Source organism: Vespa crabro, chromosome 17, assembly GCF_910589235.1.
Source record: "Vespa crabro chromosome 17, iyVesCrab1.2, whole genome shotgun sequence".
Classification (NCBI taxonomy): Eukaryota; Metazoa; Arthropoda; class Insecta; order Hymenoptera; family Vespidae; genus Vespa; species Vespa crabro.
The window spans coordinates 1720826-1739780 of record NC_060971.1 but is presented as its reverse complement, the minus strand read 5'-3'; the positions used below and the strand labels follow the sequence as shown (position 1 = coordinate 1739780).

The 18955-nt window shown below is 28.6% G+C and overlaps 1 protein-coding gene across 5 annotated transcripts in view; it reads left to right on the top strand.

The window, feature by feature from the left end:
* Positions 1–18955, top strand: part of LOC124430155 (GRAM domain-containing protein 2B-like) — a 45189-nt gene that overhangs the window by 10172 nt on the left and 16062 nt on the right. For all 5 annotated transcript variants that reach the window (XM_046976341.1, XM_046976340.1, XM_046976342.1 and 2 more), the window contains one exon: positions 5239–5442. In XM_046976341.1, coding sequence (XP_046832297.1) covers positions 5239–5442 — 204 coding nt within the window. The remainder of the gene's footprint in view (positions 1–5238; positions 5443–18955) is intronic.

Here is an 18955-nt window from a genome sequence, read left to right as displayed (position 1 = left end):
CGATTTTTAAAATCGCTTAAATATTTGAAATTTTTAGGATACATCTTGTTCTACATTATGCCATTAATACTATTATCTGCATTATAATAGTCTTGTATTAATATTCTTTCTCTATTTATTTTACTTTATATATTATTATATAATGATAAAATTATTATTATCATTACAATAAAAAGAAATACACATACATAGTATTTTTTCTTTTCTTTTCTATCTTTTTTTTCTTTTTTTTTTTTTTACAACGATTAAGTATTATACTATCATTTTAATCGTGATACATGACCTTTTATAATTATCTTGATCTACTTTATTACACACACACACACACACACACACACACACACACACACACACATGCGTATATATATATGTATATATCAATTTTATTTATTTTTATGGTAATTTATATTAAATATTCGATGTATATTCAAATAAAACAAAGTTTTTTTTACATGTTAGAGGTGTCTATTTACATACAACTTCATGTAAAAAGTATAGAGTCCTATTATCGAAGCTCTTTACGAGGTCTCCACTGTGCAAATAGGAAAAGAGGGAGAGGTAGAAAGAGAGAAGGAAAGAGAGAAAGAGAGAGAGAGAGAGAGAGAGAGAGAGAGAAAGAGAAATGATACGCGCTGCAATCACGTTTACGACAGATTTCAAAGGTTCGTTGTGAACTAAGCCGTCAGTACACGTACGAGAGCACGTACGGTCGGTTCCTTAACGAGGAAGTCGTTTTAACGTAACACGATTTCAACGATTTAAACTTAGGCTCACTCGCGTGATCCTCTCCCTCGTCGCTTTATAATAATAATAATAATAATAATAATAATAATAATAATAATAATAATAATAATAATAATAATAATAATAATATTATATTATTATTATTATATAATAATTTTTTCTTCGTGATTTATATCTCTCTAACTCTCTCTCTCCCCTCTCTCTCTCTCTCTCTCTCTCTCTCTCTCTCTTTCTCGTGACGGTGAAACATACGTTCTCGATAGTTAAAATAATGTTTCGTTTCGAAAAACATAAAAAAAAAAAAAATATATATATATATATATATATATATATATATATATATATATATATATAAATAAATTATACGATAAAGAACGATCTGTTCCTATCGATAGAAAATTATATTTCGAATTAGATTTGGATACGTTCCAATGTCTCGTTAACATCGTAGCAAACTTTAGTCTGATTTATAAACGAAATCGAAAATTCTCACGCGCTTCGATGTCCTGTGTCTGTGTCTGTGTCTGTGTCTGTGTCTGTGTCTGTGTCTGTGTCTCCTTCCTCTTTACATGTCGGCGTACCCGTGTTTTATTCGCCCAAGGAAACAAAAACAATCTAATTTATTTTATATAAACAAATTTCTTGCGGAATTTCTATTATAATATCAAGTGGAAGTGGAATAATTGTGTTACGCGTAACACAACTATTTTTCGGTTTAAAAAAAATTTTTTTTAATTAGAAAACTCGTTAGTACAAGTCGAGCGTAAAAAAGAAAATAATAGAACGAGAATATCTACGGGGGGGGCGGGGGGGGGGGGAGGGGGAGGGATGTACATCGAATTAATCGTTACTGTTAATTGGTCGAATGTTTTTTATTTTTTTTTTTTCCCGATAATGATTTATATAATAAAGAAATGATAACTGTATTTTCTTATCGACGTATTTCATACCTTTTCGTATTCTATGATTCATTCGTCGTAACGTTTCTGCGCGTTTTTTCCTTTTCATTTTTTGTTTTTTTTTTTTTTCTTTTCTTTTAAAGAAGTGTGCGTTAAATCAATGTGAAGAAGGGAGCGGGGTCAAACTTCATAGTGCAAAATCGTGTAACTATCAGTTACCATCTATTACCGTGTTAGGTCGATCAGCTGATCGTTCAAAACGAGATCGAGTTGAGCCATTCTCTTTCTCTCTCAAGTTATCATGAAATAAATATACTTAAATAAACGTATTTATATATTCATAATATGTATATAAATGTGTATATATGTATGCATGCATATGTATGTATTTATTTATGTATGTATCTATATATATATATATATATAATATGTATAGCAGCGATATGTTTTAACACATACATTTGAATTAATTGGATTAAATTTTGACGGGTGTCCATTTTCCTCGTAAAAGCGTCTTTCGAAAGGATATCAGGAGTTTGCGCATTGAATTTCAGCGCAGTCGTCGTACGGTCGAATCCATTCGGAGTTTCCGCGTGAATTTGATCAAACAAGGATAGATATAAAGATAGGGCCAGCAGAGATAGATAGATTAGATAGATAGATAGATAGGTAGATAGATAGATAGATAGATAGATAGATAGATAGATAGATAGACAGACAAATAGATAGATAGATAGGTAGGTAGATAGATAGATAGACAGATAGATAGAGAAATAGAGACAGACAGAAAAAATCGAATTAATGAAAATATTTCCAAAATTATTTTTCATTCCCTCGATATCGATCCTATCAAAATCTTGATTTACCTAGCTAGATATTTTTTATACTTAATTCCCATAGAAAATATATATGAAGAATAGGAAGTACGATACTCTGATATTCGGTCAATAGGTGACTCTTTGAGCGCAGACGCAACGGTTAGAAAGAGAAAGAGAGATAGATAGATAAAGAGAGAGAGGGAGAGAGAGAGAGAGAGAGACGTGTGTAAATGTGGTGGTTCATACGTATGTACGTACGTACGTATATAAGTACATCGTCGTCGTCGTCGTCGTCGTCGTCGTCGTCGTCGTCGTTGTCGTTGTCATCGTCGTCGTCGTTGTCATCGTCGTCGTCGTTGTCGTTGTCGTCATCATGGTGTCAAAGTCTTCGTCTTTATCGTCGTGTCGTGGATTTGTTCGGAGTTGAAACGAACGGAGATTTTTTACGAGAGCATAGACTACTGTTACTACTGCTGTCGCTTTTGCAGACGCGCATACTGCAGCATTGCCGCATAATTTTTGTTGCGAATAAAAAAGAAAGAGAAAGAGACAGAAGGGGAGAGAGAGAGAGAGAGAGAGATATCGAAAAAACGTGAGCTTAATCCACCCGTAGCTGCATCGGGCTTTCATTTTTTTTTGCTCCTCCTTTTTTTTTATTTTCTTTATCTCGAAAAGTCTATCTTTCCTATAAAGAGAGATCGAGGGAGATAAATCAAGGACAATTTCAAGTTGATTTCCAGTGATTATTCTCATCGATTTTTGATGATTTTTATTATTCTTATTTGAACGACGTCGTCGTTATCGTTATCATCGTCGTCGTCGTCGTCGTCGTCGTCATTGTCGTTGTGAAAGTGACAGATTCGAATATTAGAAAATATTTGGATGAAATTCGACGAGATAATGTGAGAAAGAGGTGTTAGATAAGATTATTCGTATTACTGTTCAATAACGGAAAATATTATTATCATAGTGAAAGGACGGCATATAGGAGATATATAATAATAATAATAATAATAATAATAATAATAATAATATAGTTGATATCTTCGGATTTGCCGTGTAACGAACGTGATCTCCAACTCAGGACAGTGGCGCCCCTCTATTGGACCGCCAGCTACGACGACGATAATCGCAGGTGTGATTTTTAAGATAGTTTCTGATGCATCCAAATTATCTTATGTGTGTTTCTTATCATTACATATAATTTATTTTAATATTTTTTATAATTATATATATATATATATATATATATATATATATATATACATATTTTCTTTTTTATTTTTATTCTTTTCACAGATATTCTAATCATTCTTTTTTATCTATTTCTATCAATCAATTTTTTTCGATTTATTATTTATCCGTAATTAAGACCCGAGATGTGTGAAATTAAAAAATCTGTGTGTGTGTGTGTGTAAGAAAGGGAGAGAGAGAGAGAGAGAGAGAGAGAGAGAGAGAGAGAGAGAGAGAGAGAGAGAGAGAGAGAGAGAGAGAGAGAGAGAGAGAGAGAGAGAGAGAGAGAGAGAGAGAAAACAACAAATGAAATTAGATGAGTAATTTTTTTTATTTTTTTTGCTTCGATTATGCATCGTATTCATCGTATTCATCGTATTAAGAAACAGCTGATTGTGACGTCTGTCAGCTTGACGGCCGCCATTTTGCTCTTTCTATCTCACTCCTTTTCTATCTCCTATTATATATATATATATATATATATATATATAGAGAGAGAGAGAGAGAGAGAGAGAGAGAGAGAGAGAGAGAGAGAGAGAGAGAAGAAGAGAGTGTAAAAGAGAAGCATCCAAGCGACACAACACGAGTCTTCACGCGCGTTCAGCTGGATGACTCGTTCGTAAAGCGTGCTCTCAGCTGTATCTAGCTAGTGATTCTAAATACAATACATACATACACTTAAATCCCTGACGTGCTCGCGCGTTCAAACATTTACCTTTGACCGATCGACTCTTCTCTCTTTCTTTTTCTTTCTCTTTCTCTTTCTCTTTTACGTCTCACTTCGAAACGAAACGTTTCTTGAACGTCCATTACTATTTATTAGTTTTTTTTTATTTTATTTTATTTTATTTTATTTTATTTTATTTTATTTTATTTTATTTTATTTTATTTTATTTTATATATAAAATAATACAATGGCCAAAAAAGATTTCTAAGCTTTGTATTGTATAGTTTTACAATCTACAAACAAAGTAATCGATTTATAAAATCTAAACTGAAGGATACTCTCGTCCTACCCTACATAAATCAAAACTTTTTAAGGGATTTAATTTGTATCACGAGAATCTCGAAGGATAATATGTTTAGTCCTTTTGGAATTGTTTTATTTTTATTATATAAATTCTTCCATTACGTTGGTAAGGTAATAATAATAATAATAATAATAATAATAATTTTTTCATTTTTTATTTCTTTTTTCTTTCTTCCTTGTCCAATGAATGACGTATTATAGACATAAAATAAATTCTATCCTTGTAGAATAAATATAGAATATCGAACGACATGAGAGGTGGTCGGATAAATGGAGGTTTTAGTTTTAGATATGGCAAATTTGATGGGCGAATAAAAAAAAAAAAAAGTCACGTTTCAAATGTACCTCCCGTTCTAATAATAATCATATTGAAAAGAAGAAGAAAAAATTGAAGAGGAAAAAATTTTTCCCTTTTTTTTTCCTTTTTTTTTTTTTCTTTTTAAATAACAAAGAAATTCTCATTTATTATTATTAGATCCTCGATTAGATTCGTGTTTTGATGTCTTGGTTTCAGACCTCGTGGCGGCGTTGGATCGGAGCATCCGCAGAGTAGCGACAGCGATGATTCCACCGCGACGCACAACCAAAATCAGGGTCAAGGTTACGGGCATGGACATTCTCATGGACATTCTCATGGACAGTTCGACTCTTATACCGTGCCCAAAGTCCAAGTGTCGGGACCACCGAACCCTTCTGAATCCTCTTCCGTCGTCAATGGGCAAGTTTCATTCTAGTATTCTATTCTTGTTTCGTATAAATTGCTTTCTTTTTCTTTTTCTTTTTTTTTCTTTTTTTTTTTTTGGTCGAACCAATGTACATTCTGTCACAATGTACATTCACAAATTTATTAATATTTATCATCGAATTTTTATATTCTTCTTATCTAAGAGATAAGGATATATATATATATATTTATATATATATAAATTAATCCGTTCTCTCGATGTCAAGGTCGGTGATATACGAGGAAAATTTTCATCCATTATCCTTTAAAGTTAACATTTTAGGATCGTTTAATCTAAGTTTATCTAACTTGATCATGAAAGAAGAACGATATTAAACTTAGTGTTAGTCGAAAATCGAGGTGACTAAAGCTTGTAAGATTAATGGCTAACGACGGAAGAAGTTGGAAGATAAACTCTATTGGCTCGTAAAGAAGTATGAGAAAATTGATGAGACTCGTCGACGAGTAGTCTCTCTTTCTCCCTCTCTTTCTCTTCTCTCTTCTCTCTCTGTCTCTCTCTCTCTGTCTTTCTCTCTCTCTCTTTACGAAGGAAATGTTCTCTCTACTTTAGATTAGAAATGATTCTTGGGTCTATGACAATTGGCTAAGAGATTAGTCTCGACCTACGACTATGGTTTTTAAATTCCTAAGGTATCTTTTAAGCTCTATTGACGAATTGTTAAAAGAGGAGAGAGAAGAAGGGAGGGAGGGAGGGAGGGAGGGAGGGAGGGATAACATTCATTTCGTTCGTTCGTTCGTTTAACATGCGAGAACCGATAACGATATTTCAGCACGTTTCTTATCGTTCTCCTCCCACAAATTGATTACTTTACTTCGAAACGTCGTTGCTCGCGTTTCGTGATTTTATTTTTTCTTTTCTTCTTGTTTTGTTTTGTTTGTTTTTTTTTTTTTTTTTTTTTCTGACTTCTTCTTTAAGTAATCCCTCGAGTCTGTGTATCGAAAGTATATATGTATATATATATGTATATATATAAGTGAAAAAAAGAGAGAAAGAGGGAAAAAAAATTATATTTATGAGAAGGATCATTAAGATCGATAATCTCAGTGAAAATCATTCTAAAAATGACGAATTCAAAGTATCCCTCATCTGGCGAACAGCTGATCGTTAATATCGATAATCAGCTGGGATCCTGTTCGAAGTTTGTTCGTGTTACACGTTATTTCAAGACTAGTCTTTACAAAAGTCATGATATCATTTACGGTTACATCAAACAAAAGAATTCTATAATATCGTGCGCCTATCAACGACATAACGAACGCCGGCTCGTTGTAAATCGTGATCTTACATCGGTCAAAGTTCCTCGGTAAGTATTTATATACGTATGTATGTAACTTTTAATAGATCCGTCTTATCCTTCCTCTTTTTTTTTTTTTTTTTTTTTTATTTTTCGATAAATCATAAGATAATTTACGACTCGATTATCTTATTATTTTAATCGATCTTATAATCAATCGTTCTTTTAATACTCGAATTGATAATAGTATTTTAAAACGCAATATTTTATCGTTTATAAGAAGCGCAAATTATCCGTTACGTTGTCGCGAACAAATAAATTCCATGATGTTATTAAATGTAATTTCATTTGCAATAAAGAGAGTACAATTTTTAACTGCTGTTTCGACAAGATAGAAAAACGAAAAAAGAAAAAAAGAAAGGTAAAAGAGCAAAAAGAAAAAATAAAGAAATGGGAAAGAAAAGAGGGAAAACAATTCTCACAAACAAATTCTATGATAGTTAAACAAAAAGGATTATAGAGTAGAGCTTAATCCGTGTACGTAGTCTCTCTATATATTTTCTACCTTAAAAATAATACGATTTCCATCCGATCTGCTGGTCAGTCTATATTGATTATTTTTAGATCATTTTCAAGGCCTATCTCCGTACATTAATCCGATAGCAATTTTCTCGATAGGAATTTCTGCTTCGAAATATTGTTTATTTCTTTAACACATTGTAAGTAAGAACGTACTTAGTTATATACATATATATATGTACACATATATTATATACATACACATATATATATATATATGTATTATATGCGTATGTGTATGAGAGAGAATAAATAAAGTTTGAAATGTTTTTTTTTCTCCTTTTTTTTTTTTCACGGTACAACGATAACAAATTCACGTTCTAATCAAACGCTTAGTCACAGGTGTTCTGTTAACTATTTTTAATTCTTATCGATCACGATTTCGATTCGAAACGATAATGATTATATTAAAGATCAATTTCGATTTATGTGAATAGATATGTATAGTCAATGAAAATTGTAATAGCAATCAAATGGTTTAAGACACTTGTATGTTTATCGACATAGAATTTTTCGATTTAGGAAAAGGATCTAACGTTTTAGTTATAGACATTGTAATAAGAAGCTTTTTAACGAATTCGTGTTTTAGTTGCTCATCGTTCTTAGGACAAATTCATCATCATCAACTTGTTACACCAGTTACAATCTATCAACTTAAGCATTATATATACATATAACCTAAGCATTATATATATATATATATATATATATATATATATATATATATATATATATATATATATATATATATATATCTAACTACAGAAGATAATCTAAAAGTTCTTAGACGAATCAAAAGTTCTTGGCTGGTTAAAAAAAATCAATTACATTCTTTTTGGACATTTTTTAGACAAATTTTTGTTTTTGTTTTTTTTTTCCATATTGCAACTACAAAACCAACGAATATTGAAACATAAAAATTAATTTTTAAAATCATCTGAGAAACTTTTGGTCCATCCTTTATTTATTTAATTTATATTAATATATATATATATATATATATATATATATATATATATATGCAAAACAAATTATTAATTATTTTTATTACAAATTTATGGATTTAATTATTAAAAGAAATGAATAAAGGTGGGAAAGAAAGAAAATAGAAATGTGTGAATAGTATTATAGAGAATTAGATCGTTCATTCATAGTTTTCTTCTTATTCTTCTTTCATTACGTAATGAACTTTTTTAGGTTTCGTAGGAAATCCGTGTATGTCCGTGGGTGTGTGGGTGTATGTGTGTGTGTGTGTGTGTCACGTTTATTAGAATCGCACAAAATTAACTGGGACATCCGTATCGTTATAGGATTTTCCATTCCTGTTTCTCATCGTTTTCATTCTTTCTTTCTCTTTTTTCTTTTTTTTTTTCTCTTTTTTTTTTCCTTTCTCGTTTACCCAGCATATGAACAATAATGTTCTAAGGTTTCCATCGGTATACATAAGCTTTTGATATTAAGGTTAATCTCTTTGATCTAGTTTAACTTATACTTCTCTTGTGTTCAATGAAGTTTTCTTATGTTACTGATAAGAGGATGATCGATTAATGTGACACGTTAAATGAATTTAATAATCATTGTACAGAAAATTTTGTATTTCGTTATCTATATACTTATTATTCTATTTTATATTTTATACGATTAATTCAGAAAGAAATATTTCTTTTGAATATTTCCTAAAATATACTGATCTCTTTTTTTCTCTCTCTCTCTCTCTCTCTCTCTCTCTTCGTTCTTTTTGTAATTTATTCGTATACAAAAGACATCAGGCGAAAGATAAAAAGTGTCTTTAAAATCAATTAATGTATTGTTAGAATTCTTTTTTTTAAATCTAACTTGTTTTGTTATCTTTTAAATTGTAAAACTACAAATCGTGATAGAATAATTGATTTGTTTTCGTTAAATCACTTAGAAACTTTTGGCGCATCGCTTATTGGAATATTTTCTTTCCAAATATATCTTTGTAATTGTATAAAAATTCTATAAAAAAAAGATTATACATATATATATATATATATATATATATATACTGATGGAAAAGAGTTTTAAAAATATTTAAAAAAAAAAAAGGAAAAAGAATTCAGAATATTTTTGCTTGATCAAATAAATAAATAGATTAATTTTAAAAGAGTTTGCGAACACTTTTGCCATGGACTGTACCGATATATCATTAAAACTCAGTAAAAAGAAACAAAAAAAAAAAAAAGAATTATTAAATATCTTTCACTTGTTTGGCAACACCGATAAGATAATATACTTATAGAGACATATTACAACATTCAATGTTGACGTTCTTTCATATATGTTCCTCTCGTCGAAAGAGTCTTATGTAAATAGTCCAAGAAATATCAATTAAAAATTTTAATTCGCATATTTTCTCTCACTTATAAAATTAATATATTTATTATATAATACAATATTTTACAAATTTAGCAGAATTAAAAAAAAAAAAAAAGATAACCAGAAATCGAAGTAAAGATAAAAATGTATAAATATGTATTTGATTATTACAATTTTTTACTTATTATTTATGTATTTACTTTATATACAATTGTTTCGCGAATATGTTCATCGTAGTATTAATATTTTTTTCTTTTTCTATTTGTTTTTTTTTCTTATTTACAACTCGCATTTACTATTATTATTTATTTATTAATTTGTATTTGTATATTTTTTCATCTTTTTCTTTTTTCTTTTTTTTAAACGTTTCATCACGTTTGCAACAAGTTCGATTATAAAATTCCATAAATCATGGGAAGATTATAATAACAATGAAAATTTCTAAGAAAATTTCATATCACGATATTTATCATTCAAAGTTGACAATGTGCACTGACTGCTGCAAGTTTTTGAATAAAGAATTTTTATCTCTAATGATTTACGATTGTTAGAAAAGGTGCTCACGTGACTTGATTAAGATATACACGTACATATCAATAATTGCCGCGAAGAAAGAAAACCACGAATGGATTTTTTTTCTTCTTCTGCTACTGCTACTTCTTTCTCTCTCCCTCTTCCTCTCTCTCTCTCTCTCTCTCTCTTTTTTTTCTCTTTTCTTGTTCTTCGTGTCGGCTATTAATATCATTGCGTGTAGTATTTTCCTTTGAAAATCGTTTTTGCCCGTCGCAATAGTAGTCGTCGTGTTGGTATACGCCTTTAAATTTTACGACATCCTGAGATTAATTCAAAGTATAATCGATATGATAGTGCAAGAGAGAGAGAGAGAGAGAGAGAGAGAGAGAGATAATTATATCTATGAATTTGTCGATCACGAAAGGAAATTAAAAAAATTACAAAAAAGTACAAAATATTGAAAAAATATATCTTGCTAATTTGGTTAATGCGTTGGATCCATTTGATAATAGATCGTAATTTTTGTTTGTCAATTACAAAATGAAATTTGAAAAAAAAAAAAAAGAAAAAAGAAAAAAACGAAAAAGTAATTTTTGCAAATTCGATCGATGGAATCTTGATCTGCTTCGATAATCTATTTATTTATTTGGCAATAAATTGTATAATTCTATTAGATCATAGGGAAAATAGAATCAGTGAAGGGAGGGGTTTTCTTTTTTTTTTTTTTTTTCTTTTTTTTTTCCAGAAATCTAATCAATGCGAAACACGATAGGAAGCCAATCTCGCGTGACGTAAATCTTCTAACATGAATGTCGAACGAGGCTTCCATGGGATCGCTTTATCTGTCGGATTAATTGCTATTACATATCTCATAGTCCCTCTTTCATTTCGTTTTGATACTATGTAATAAGGTGATTTACAAAGAGAGTCTCTTACATGATATAAATATACATACATACATACATACATATATACATACATATATGTATACATATAAATGAAATTTCGAAATTTACATATATAAAAAGTTTATTATGTAATTAACATATACAAAATATTTAAATGTATATATATATATATATATATATATATATATACATAGAGGGAGAGAGAGAGAGAGAGAGAGAGAGAGAGAGAGAGGAGAAGAGAGATAGGGTAGATATATGAGAAAAGTTTTAAATTATAAAACTGTAAGTGTAATAACTTATTTGCAATATGAAAAAAAAAAAAAAAGAAAAAATTATTAGATACTTCTAATTGCCCATCCTGTATATCGTATATCATTCAATTGAACAAGTATGTCTTTTGTTTTTGATTAGATACATGTATTTGCGTTTGTGATTATAACAGATACATGTTTTTTTTTTTTTTTTTTTTTTTTTTTCCCCAATAATTATTGATATTGCAACATTTCTCGTCTGATAAAAGTATCTGCGAATAGAATTTTATGTTTTATTGTAATCTATTATATGTGTGTGTGTGTATGTATATATATATATATATATATATATGTCTGAAATAACACATCTTATTCGAATCTGGTAATAACTAGTCTTGTTTGAAACAAAAAATAAAAGATTAAAAAAAAAGAAAAAAAAAAAATTAAAAGGAAAAAAATCGAGATCTTTAATGATGTTTTCGACGTATATCGAATGATACGATAATTTTCTTCTAGTTTCTTATCGAAGTAAACATGACGCAAAGAAATAATGTAAAAGCTTAGAGGAGCAACAGGGTCAACTGTTTTTTATTATATTATCTGGTACACGAAGGATGAATTCTTTTTTTTTCTCTCTTTTTAATTTTTTTTTTTTTTATGGTTTCTTTCTTTTTTTCTATAACACTTGATTTTACTGGAAAAAATAAAAATGTAGATTGCAATTTTTAATAGAATTATTTTTATTCGTCGTTTAACAATTATCGTTTAACACAATAGTTTACATTATAAAAATTAATTTATAAATATTAATCCTCGATATTAATTCTTTTTTTTTTCTTCTTCTTCTTCTTCTTTTCTTTTATAGCTAATCGTTAGAATAATAAATGATAAAAATAATGTTCAGATAAAATGAATGAAGGAATTGAGAAACTCTTGAAGAATGATTGAAGTTCATTTAAAAATGTCGATCTATTCGAATAAGTAGTGACATTTATATTTACGATGGCTAATTAATTTTATTAAGGGAAACGATAAAAAATGAAGTTCAAGTATAAGAAAGGATGAAAAATGATTAGAAGGGTACGATTTATATAACATTATTGTAAATTATCTATATCCCTCTCGTTATACTTAAATATTAGTCAGGGCCATAAATAAAAATCTAATGGTTTCAAATTTTCTATTTTCGTTTAAGAACTTGAAGATATACATAGATCGTATTCGCTTTTGCGCGAGTTCGAATGGAGAAATTAAAATTTTCTAAGTGAGACTGAAAGATCTAAGATTATTAAAAAAAAAAAAAAAATAAATAAATAAATAAAAATAAAAATAAATAAATAAACTCTTTTTCGAGACTTCTTTTTAGACTTTTTTTTTTTTTTTATCAGATTATAAAACTACTGAACTTTTGTATTCATCATTTATTTATATTTGTTGGATTATTTATATTTATTGGATCTTTTAGGAATTTCGTTTAACCAAATAGAAAGTTTAATTAGAAATAATTAAGTAAATTTTCGATTCTAATCTTTTAAGCGTTTACGTATTTAACAAGATTTCTATTATTCGAAAGATGTCGTGTAAAGAAAAAGAAAAAAAAAAAAGATTTAATTTACAAAAAAGAAATAATAACAATAAAAATTGTGGATCAAAACTTGATTAATAAATTTATTTATATAAATTTTCAATGAAATCATTTAAGCGTTAACGTGGCAATAACATTCCTAGTATGAAAAATATTTTAATAGATATGTTTACTTGTGTAGATCTAATCTAAATGAAAATATTATAATCGAAATAATTATAAAAATATTGTATACATTATTAGATCTAACCATTTATAAGTTTGAACATAGTAAAAGTATTTTTAGTATGCAAATATCAAAACATTGCAACAGATCTGTCTAGACGTTGGCTCAATATATATATATATATATATATATATATATATATATATATATATATATATATATATATATATAATATTAAAAATAGATCTAATCTTTCTAAACTTTAACTATAATGTTCATACCAATTTAATATGGCACATATAAGTATGTACATTTAAAATATATGTATTTTTAATTTAACAAGAACATTGCCAAAATTAGATACGCATTTAATGTTCGAAATTTCGATTAAAACTCTAACTATCCAACTAAAATACAATCCACATATACATTGATTTATTTATATTTAACTTAGGAAGGACAAGGCCAAATTTATATTAGACACAAATTTTAATCTTTCAAATTTCTAATTGAAATGCTCATTGAAATCCTTTAAAAGTATAATATTGATTTTTAATCTATTAATGTCAAGACCCGATATGTCTTCTAAATTCCTAATTAAAAGTTTCATAAAAATACAATTAAAAAAAAAGGAAAAAGTAGGAAAAAAAATTGAGAAAAAAATTGAGAAAAAAATTAATAAATCAAAAGATATTATATATATTTAAATTGAGAAAGGAATAAACAATTGACAAATTGTACGCAGATGTAATTTTTCTAAATTTTTTATTAAAATATTCATAAGAATTAATGAAAATAGATGTATATCATGGTATATCACGGTAATTAATTTACGTGTTAAAATTTATTTCTTTTTCTCACTTCTCATCTTCTTTTTCTTTTTCTTTTTTTTTTTTTTTCTACAAAAACATTAAACATTTCGTTATACACGAAACGCGATCGAGAAAACGCATGCTTTTTTTCTGATTTCTCCTAGTGAAGAAAAATATAAAGAAAGAAAGAAAGAAAGAAAGAGAGAGAGAGAGAGAGAGAGAGAGAGAGAGAGAGAGAGAGAGAGAGAGAGAGAAAAGGAGAAAAAGGAATAGAAAGAGGAGTAGGGATATGATATCAGAAATGGTGGGAGAATGAAATGATGTGGTGGGAGTTAGAAAGAAGATGGTATAGGCAAAAGTAAGAAGAGGAAGGGGAAGGTATCGAGCGAGTACGGAGTAACAGACTCGACTCGAGACGATTTGACGGGAGGACGCGGAGAGAAACGGACCGTGTGCGGAGCGTGGTGCGAAGCCCAGGAACAAAACTGAACGAGACCGGGAACGGTTACGGGTACGCGGCAGTGTCATAGAGAAGACACGCTACGATCGCGTCGTCCGTTTCCTGTGTGACCGTTCTCTATTTTTTTTTTTTATTTTTTTTTTTTTATTTATTTTTTTTTTCATTCTTTTTGTCCCCCAATTTCTATCTCTTTCGAAAAAGTCTCTCTTTTTTTGTTTTTATCTTCATTATTCCTTTTCGTAAATAATTCGTTAAAAAAAAGTATATATATATATGTAAATATATATATATATATATCTATATGTGTGTGTGTATATATATATATATGCATGTATGTATGTATGTTTATATGTACATACATATATGAAAGTTTCAAGAAGATCACAGTGAAATGATAATAAGAAACAGAACTCTAATATCGTTACTGTCTCGATAACTTTTCTCTCTTTTTTGTTTTGTTTTGTTTTTTTATTTGTTTATGTATATATGTATATATACATAAACATATATATATATACATATATATATATATATGTATATTTGATTGCATTGATTGTTGGAACATTATAATTACTATTGCCGTCTCCTTGCTCGTATAACAGAATCGAGCTAGTGCGTGACCGGTATCAAAGTTAATTTCGGATATATTCCTAAGGGAAGTTTTAGATCGTTACGTAGCGACCACCAACAAAATCGATCGATACACGAAGGGCATCGGCCGAAGCCGGGTTGTATACATACATACATACATACATATACACACATATATATATATATGCATACGTACTAACGTACATTCACACGTACATAAATACTTAGTTAGGGTAAGGTCAGAAAAAAGAACGAAAAGAAAAGAGACAGACAGAGAGAAAGAGAGAGAGAGAAAGAGAGAGAGAGAAAGAGAGAGAGAGAGAGAGAGAGAGAGAGAGAGAGAGAGAGAAACCAGACGAAATGGTTAAAGAAGTCTGATCAGGAAGAAGGAAGAAGATAAAAAAAAAAAAAAAAGGAAGAAAGGAAGGAAGAAAAGGATCGATCGATCTGGTACACGCGACAACGTTTTCCTCGTTACGTATCGACTCGTATTTTTCCCCCTTTTGTCCTGGTCGGCCTGGCAACCACCCTTACCGCTGATATACCTCGGTTAAGCGTCGTCGCCATCAACGACGGTAAAGACAACGATAACGGCGACAACGACGAGACAACTACGACAACGTTAACGGCTTCGTCGGTGTTACTACGAAAGAAAACAGAAGAATTTTGTATTATTCTATTAATCTGTTGGAGAATTCGTTGAATTCGAAATTGATTAATATACAAGTGTGTGTTATTTTTGAAAAGTTTTGTGTGTTTTTATGTGTATAAAAAGAAAATCCAGTGCCTTCACCGATGTGTCCTTATCGATTAATAAGAGATCCTTGATAGAGATCGATCGATCGATCGAACGAACGATCGATCCTTGACTCTATATTTCGGCTTAAGGAGAGAGAGAGAAAGAGAGAGAGAGAGAGAGAGAGAGAGAGAGAGAGAAGAGGCCTTAATCTTTTCCTTTCTTTTTTTTTGTTTGTTTCTTTACTTTCTTTTCTTTTTTATTTTTTTATTTCGATCATCTCTAATTCGTGAAAAGACATTATTATCGATAGAGTATTATTTATCGATAGAGAAAGACAATTTTTTTAAAACTACCGAAAGAAGAAGCTCTCGATAAGAAGCGAGGGCAGGTGAATGGGAGAAGAAACGATTACAACGAAAGAACCTATAATGCTTTGCTTCGTGCAAGGTTTTACGGGGCGGGAGGATTCGAAATTACGTCGATCGAAAAGGTAAAAGTCTGTTCTTTCTTTATTTTTTCTTTTTATTTTATTTTATTTATTTATTTTTTCTTTTTATTTTATTTTATTTATTTATTTTTTTTTTCTTTATATATTTATTTTTTTTTTTTCTTTAAGATTTATTCTCATTATTTGTGAAAGCTGTAATAATATTTATTTATCAGGATTGAATTTTTAGCCTTACTTTTCGCAATCGATACGAAAATATATTCATATGTTCATCGATTAGGCCAAAATTTTATCTGATATCGAACTCAATGATTATATATGATTATATATGATTTTTTTCATCAAAAAAAAATATACTATAATAATTTACCATAATAATTATTTGTTTTATATATATATATATATATTATATATTTTTATTATAAATTAATTCTATAATCGTATCGCGAATTTTTTAATCGAAATAATCATGAGTATTAATAATTAATTATAATAAAAATTTCGATGATTTTAATTTAATAAATAATAATGAATTATTTCAATGAAATTAAATCATAAAGATCATCGTCGTCATTAATCGTCATTATTCTTATTATTAGAAATTTTGCTTTAGATTTTGTTCGTATGTTTGTCGATAAAAAAGATTATAAATTAATTCTATAATCGTATCGCGAATTTTTTAATCGAAATAATTAATGAGTATTAATAATTAATTATAATAAAAATTTCGATGATTTTAATTTAATAAAAGATAATGAATTATTTCAATGAAATTAAATCATAAAGACCATCGTCGTCATTAATCGTCATTATTCTTATTATTAGAAATTTTGCTCTAGATTTTGTTCGTATGTTTGTCGATTAAAAAGAGACACGCGCTTCTCAAAGTGAGAAGTAGGGGAAGTGAATGCGCCATAAAGAAGGTCGGTAGCACGTGCTTTATCGCATTGTCGAATAAAGAGAGAGAGAGATTCGATGAGCGACTCGCTTTCAAACTACGAACCGCTTCGTGTCCGGTCGCGTGTTTTCTTATTTGGGTCACAGACTCTAGTTTAGAGATGTAACTAGTGCGAACATATGGTGATAAAGAGAGATCATTGGAATCCATCTTGTTATTTAAAATTCCCCCTTTATTTTCGAACGGGATATCGTTCGAAAAAAATTCATCTCTTCCTCTTTTTCTTTCTTTTTTTTTTTTTTTTTTACGCACGGAATCTTTCGTCGTCGTCATACGAATTTTCTTAATTAATTTGATCTCTCTTTTTTTTCTTTCTTTCTTTTCTTTTCTTTTCTTCTTCTTCAAATCGTAAAATTTTATTAGGTGTAATTTAAATAGATAAAAAAAAAAAAAAAAAAAAAAAAAAGAAAAAACAGAAAAAGAATATACCTCGAGTCGAGTACGATTTTAGTTATTTGAGTCTGAATGTTATTGTTGTTACTATTCAGTCCATGTGTGCCAACAATTTTCTCTGTTCTTTTGTCAACCAATAGACATGCTCGAGTTTAGATCTGACTAATGCTCGAATTTGAGAAGGAACTTAAGAGAAAAAGAAGAAGAAGGAGAAGGAGAAAACGAAGAAATACATTCTACGAAAAGTTTCTTTGTGTCTTTTCGATGGATCAATTTTAGACGAGAATAATTTATTTCATACTTTTATCCTTTTCTTTCTTTCTTTTTTTTTTTTTTATTTGTATAATAAATAATTCATTTATTAGCAATTCATGTTGGATAATGAAAAATGTATTATCCAACATTTTTCTAATAACTTATGAAACAGATTATCTAACTCTATGATCATAAATAATAAATATAGACGTTAAAATTTTAATTTTGTCCTATGCTTTTAGCTTCGATCGATCATTTTTGATGATATATGAAAGATATATATATATATATATATAACACGCAAGAAAAATTCATTGTCGGCAAATGTCATTCGATTGATAATGCATAATACGTCATTGTTCAATGAACGAGATTATCATTAAAAATTTTCCATTCTATTCGTACAACATGCAATGATGTTACATACATATTATATCGCTTCTGTTGTATTGTTCATTTTATCCTTATAATTATAAAAACGTCTAACGAGCTACTGCCACGTTTTCATGTAACTATGAATTGACCTCAGATTTAACGACTTATAATTTAGTTGATTATTACGAAGGTATTCTGGGGTTCATATATTTTTCGTTTTGATATATATATATATATATATTTTTTTTTTTTTTGACATTTGAATTGATTTTTTTTTTTAAATTATTTTTCTCTAACGAGTTCACAGAAAAAAAAAGAAAAAAAAAATAGATGATATAATCTATAATTTAATAATTTTAAAAATAACGTGCAACGAAAGCCTTTAAGATTTGTATTATTTTATTCTTCTTCATTTGACGTTCTACCAAAAATAAAACGTCGAGTGTATGAATCTAAGATAATAATCAAGTTGACCCGGGATTACAATGAATTAAGAGAACAAGTATGTGCGAGCATTCAAATCATTTAAAATCCTCGAATCAATAACAACTCGTTCTCGAAAGGATACATTTCGAGTCTGTTGAATCAATGACGACGATTAAATTTTCAATTTGTATATTTATATTTTGATAATTTTAAATATTACATTTCTGATTAATAATGTAGAAATTAATATCAGATTTTAACGATCTTTATTTCTTTGAGTTAAAATGTATTTGAAATTATTAATTACACGATCGAATATTATATCATAAAATCATGTAATACCATAATGATTCTTAATTTATATATATATATATATATATATATATATATATATATATATATATATATATAAAGAAATAAAAAACGTACGTATAATTAACCGAATAATTATT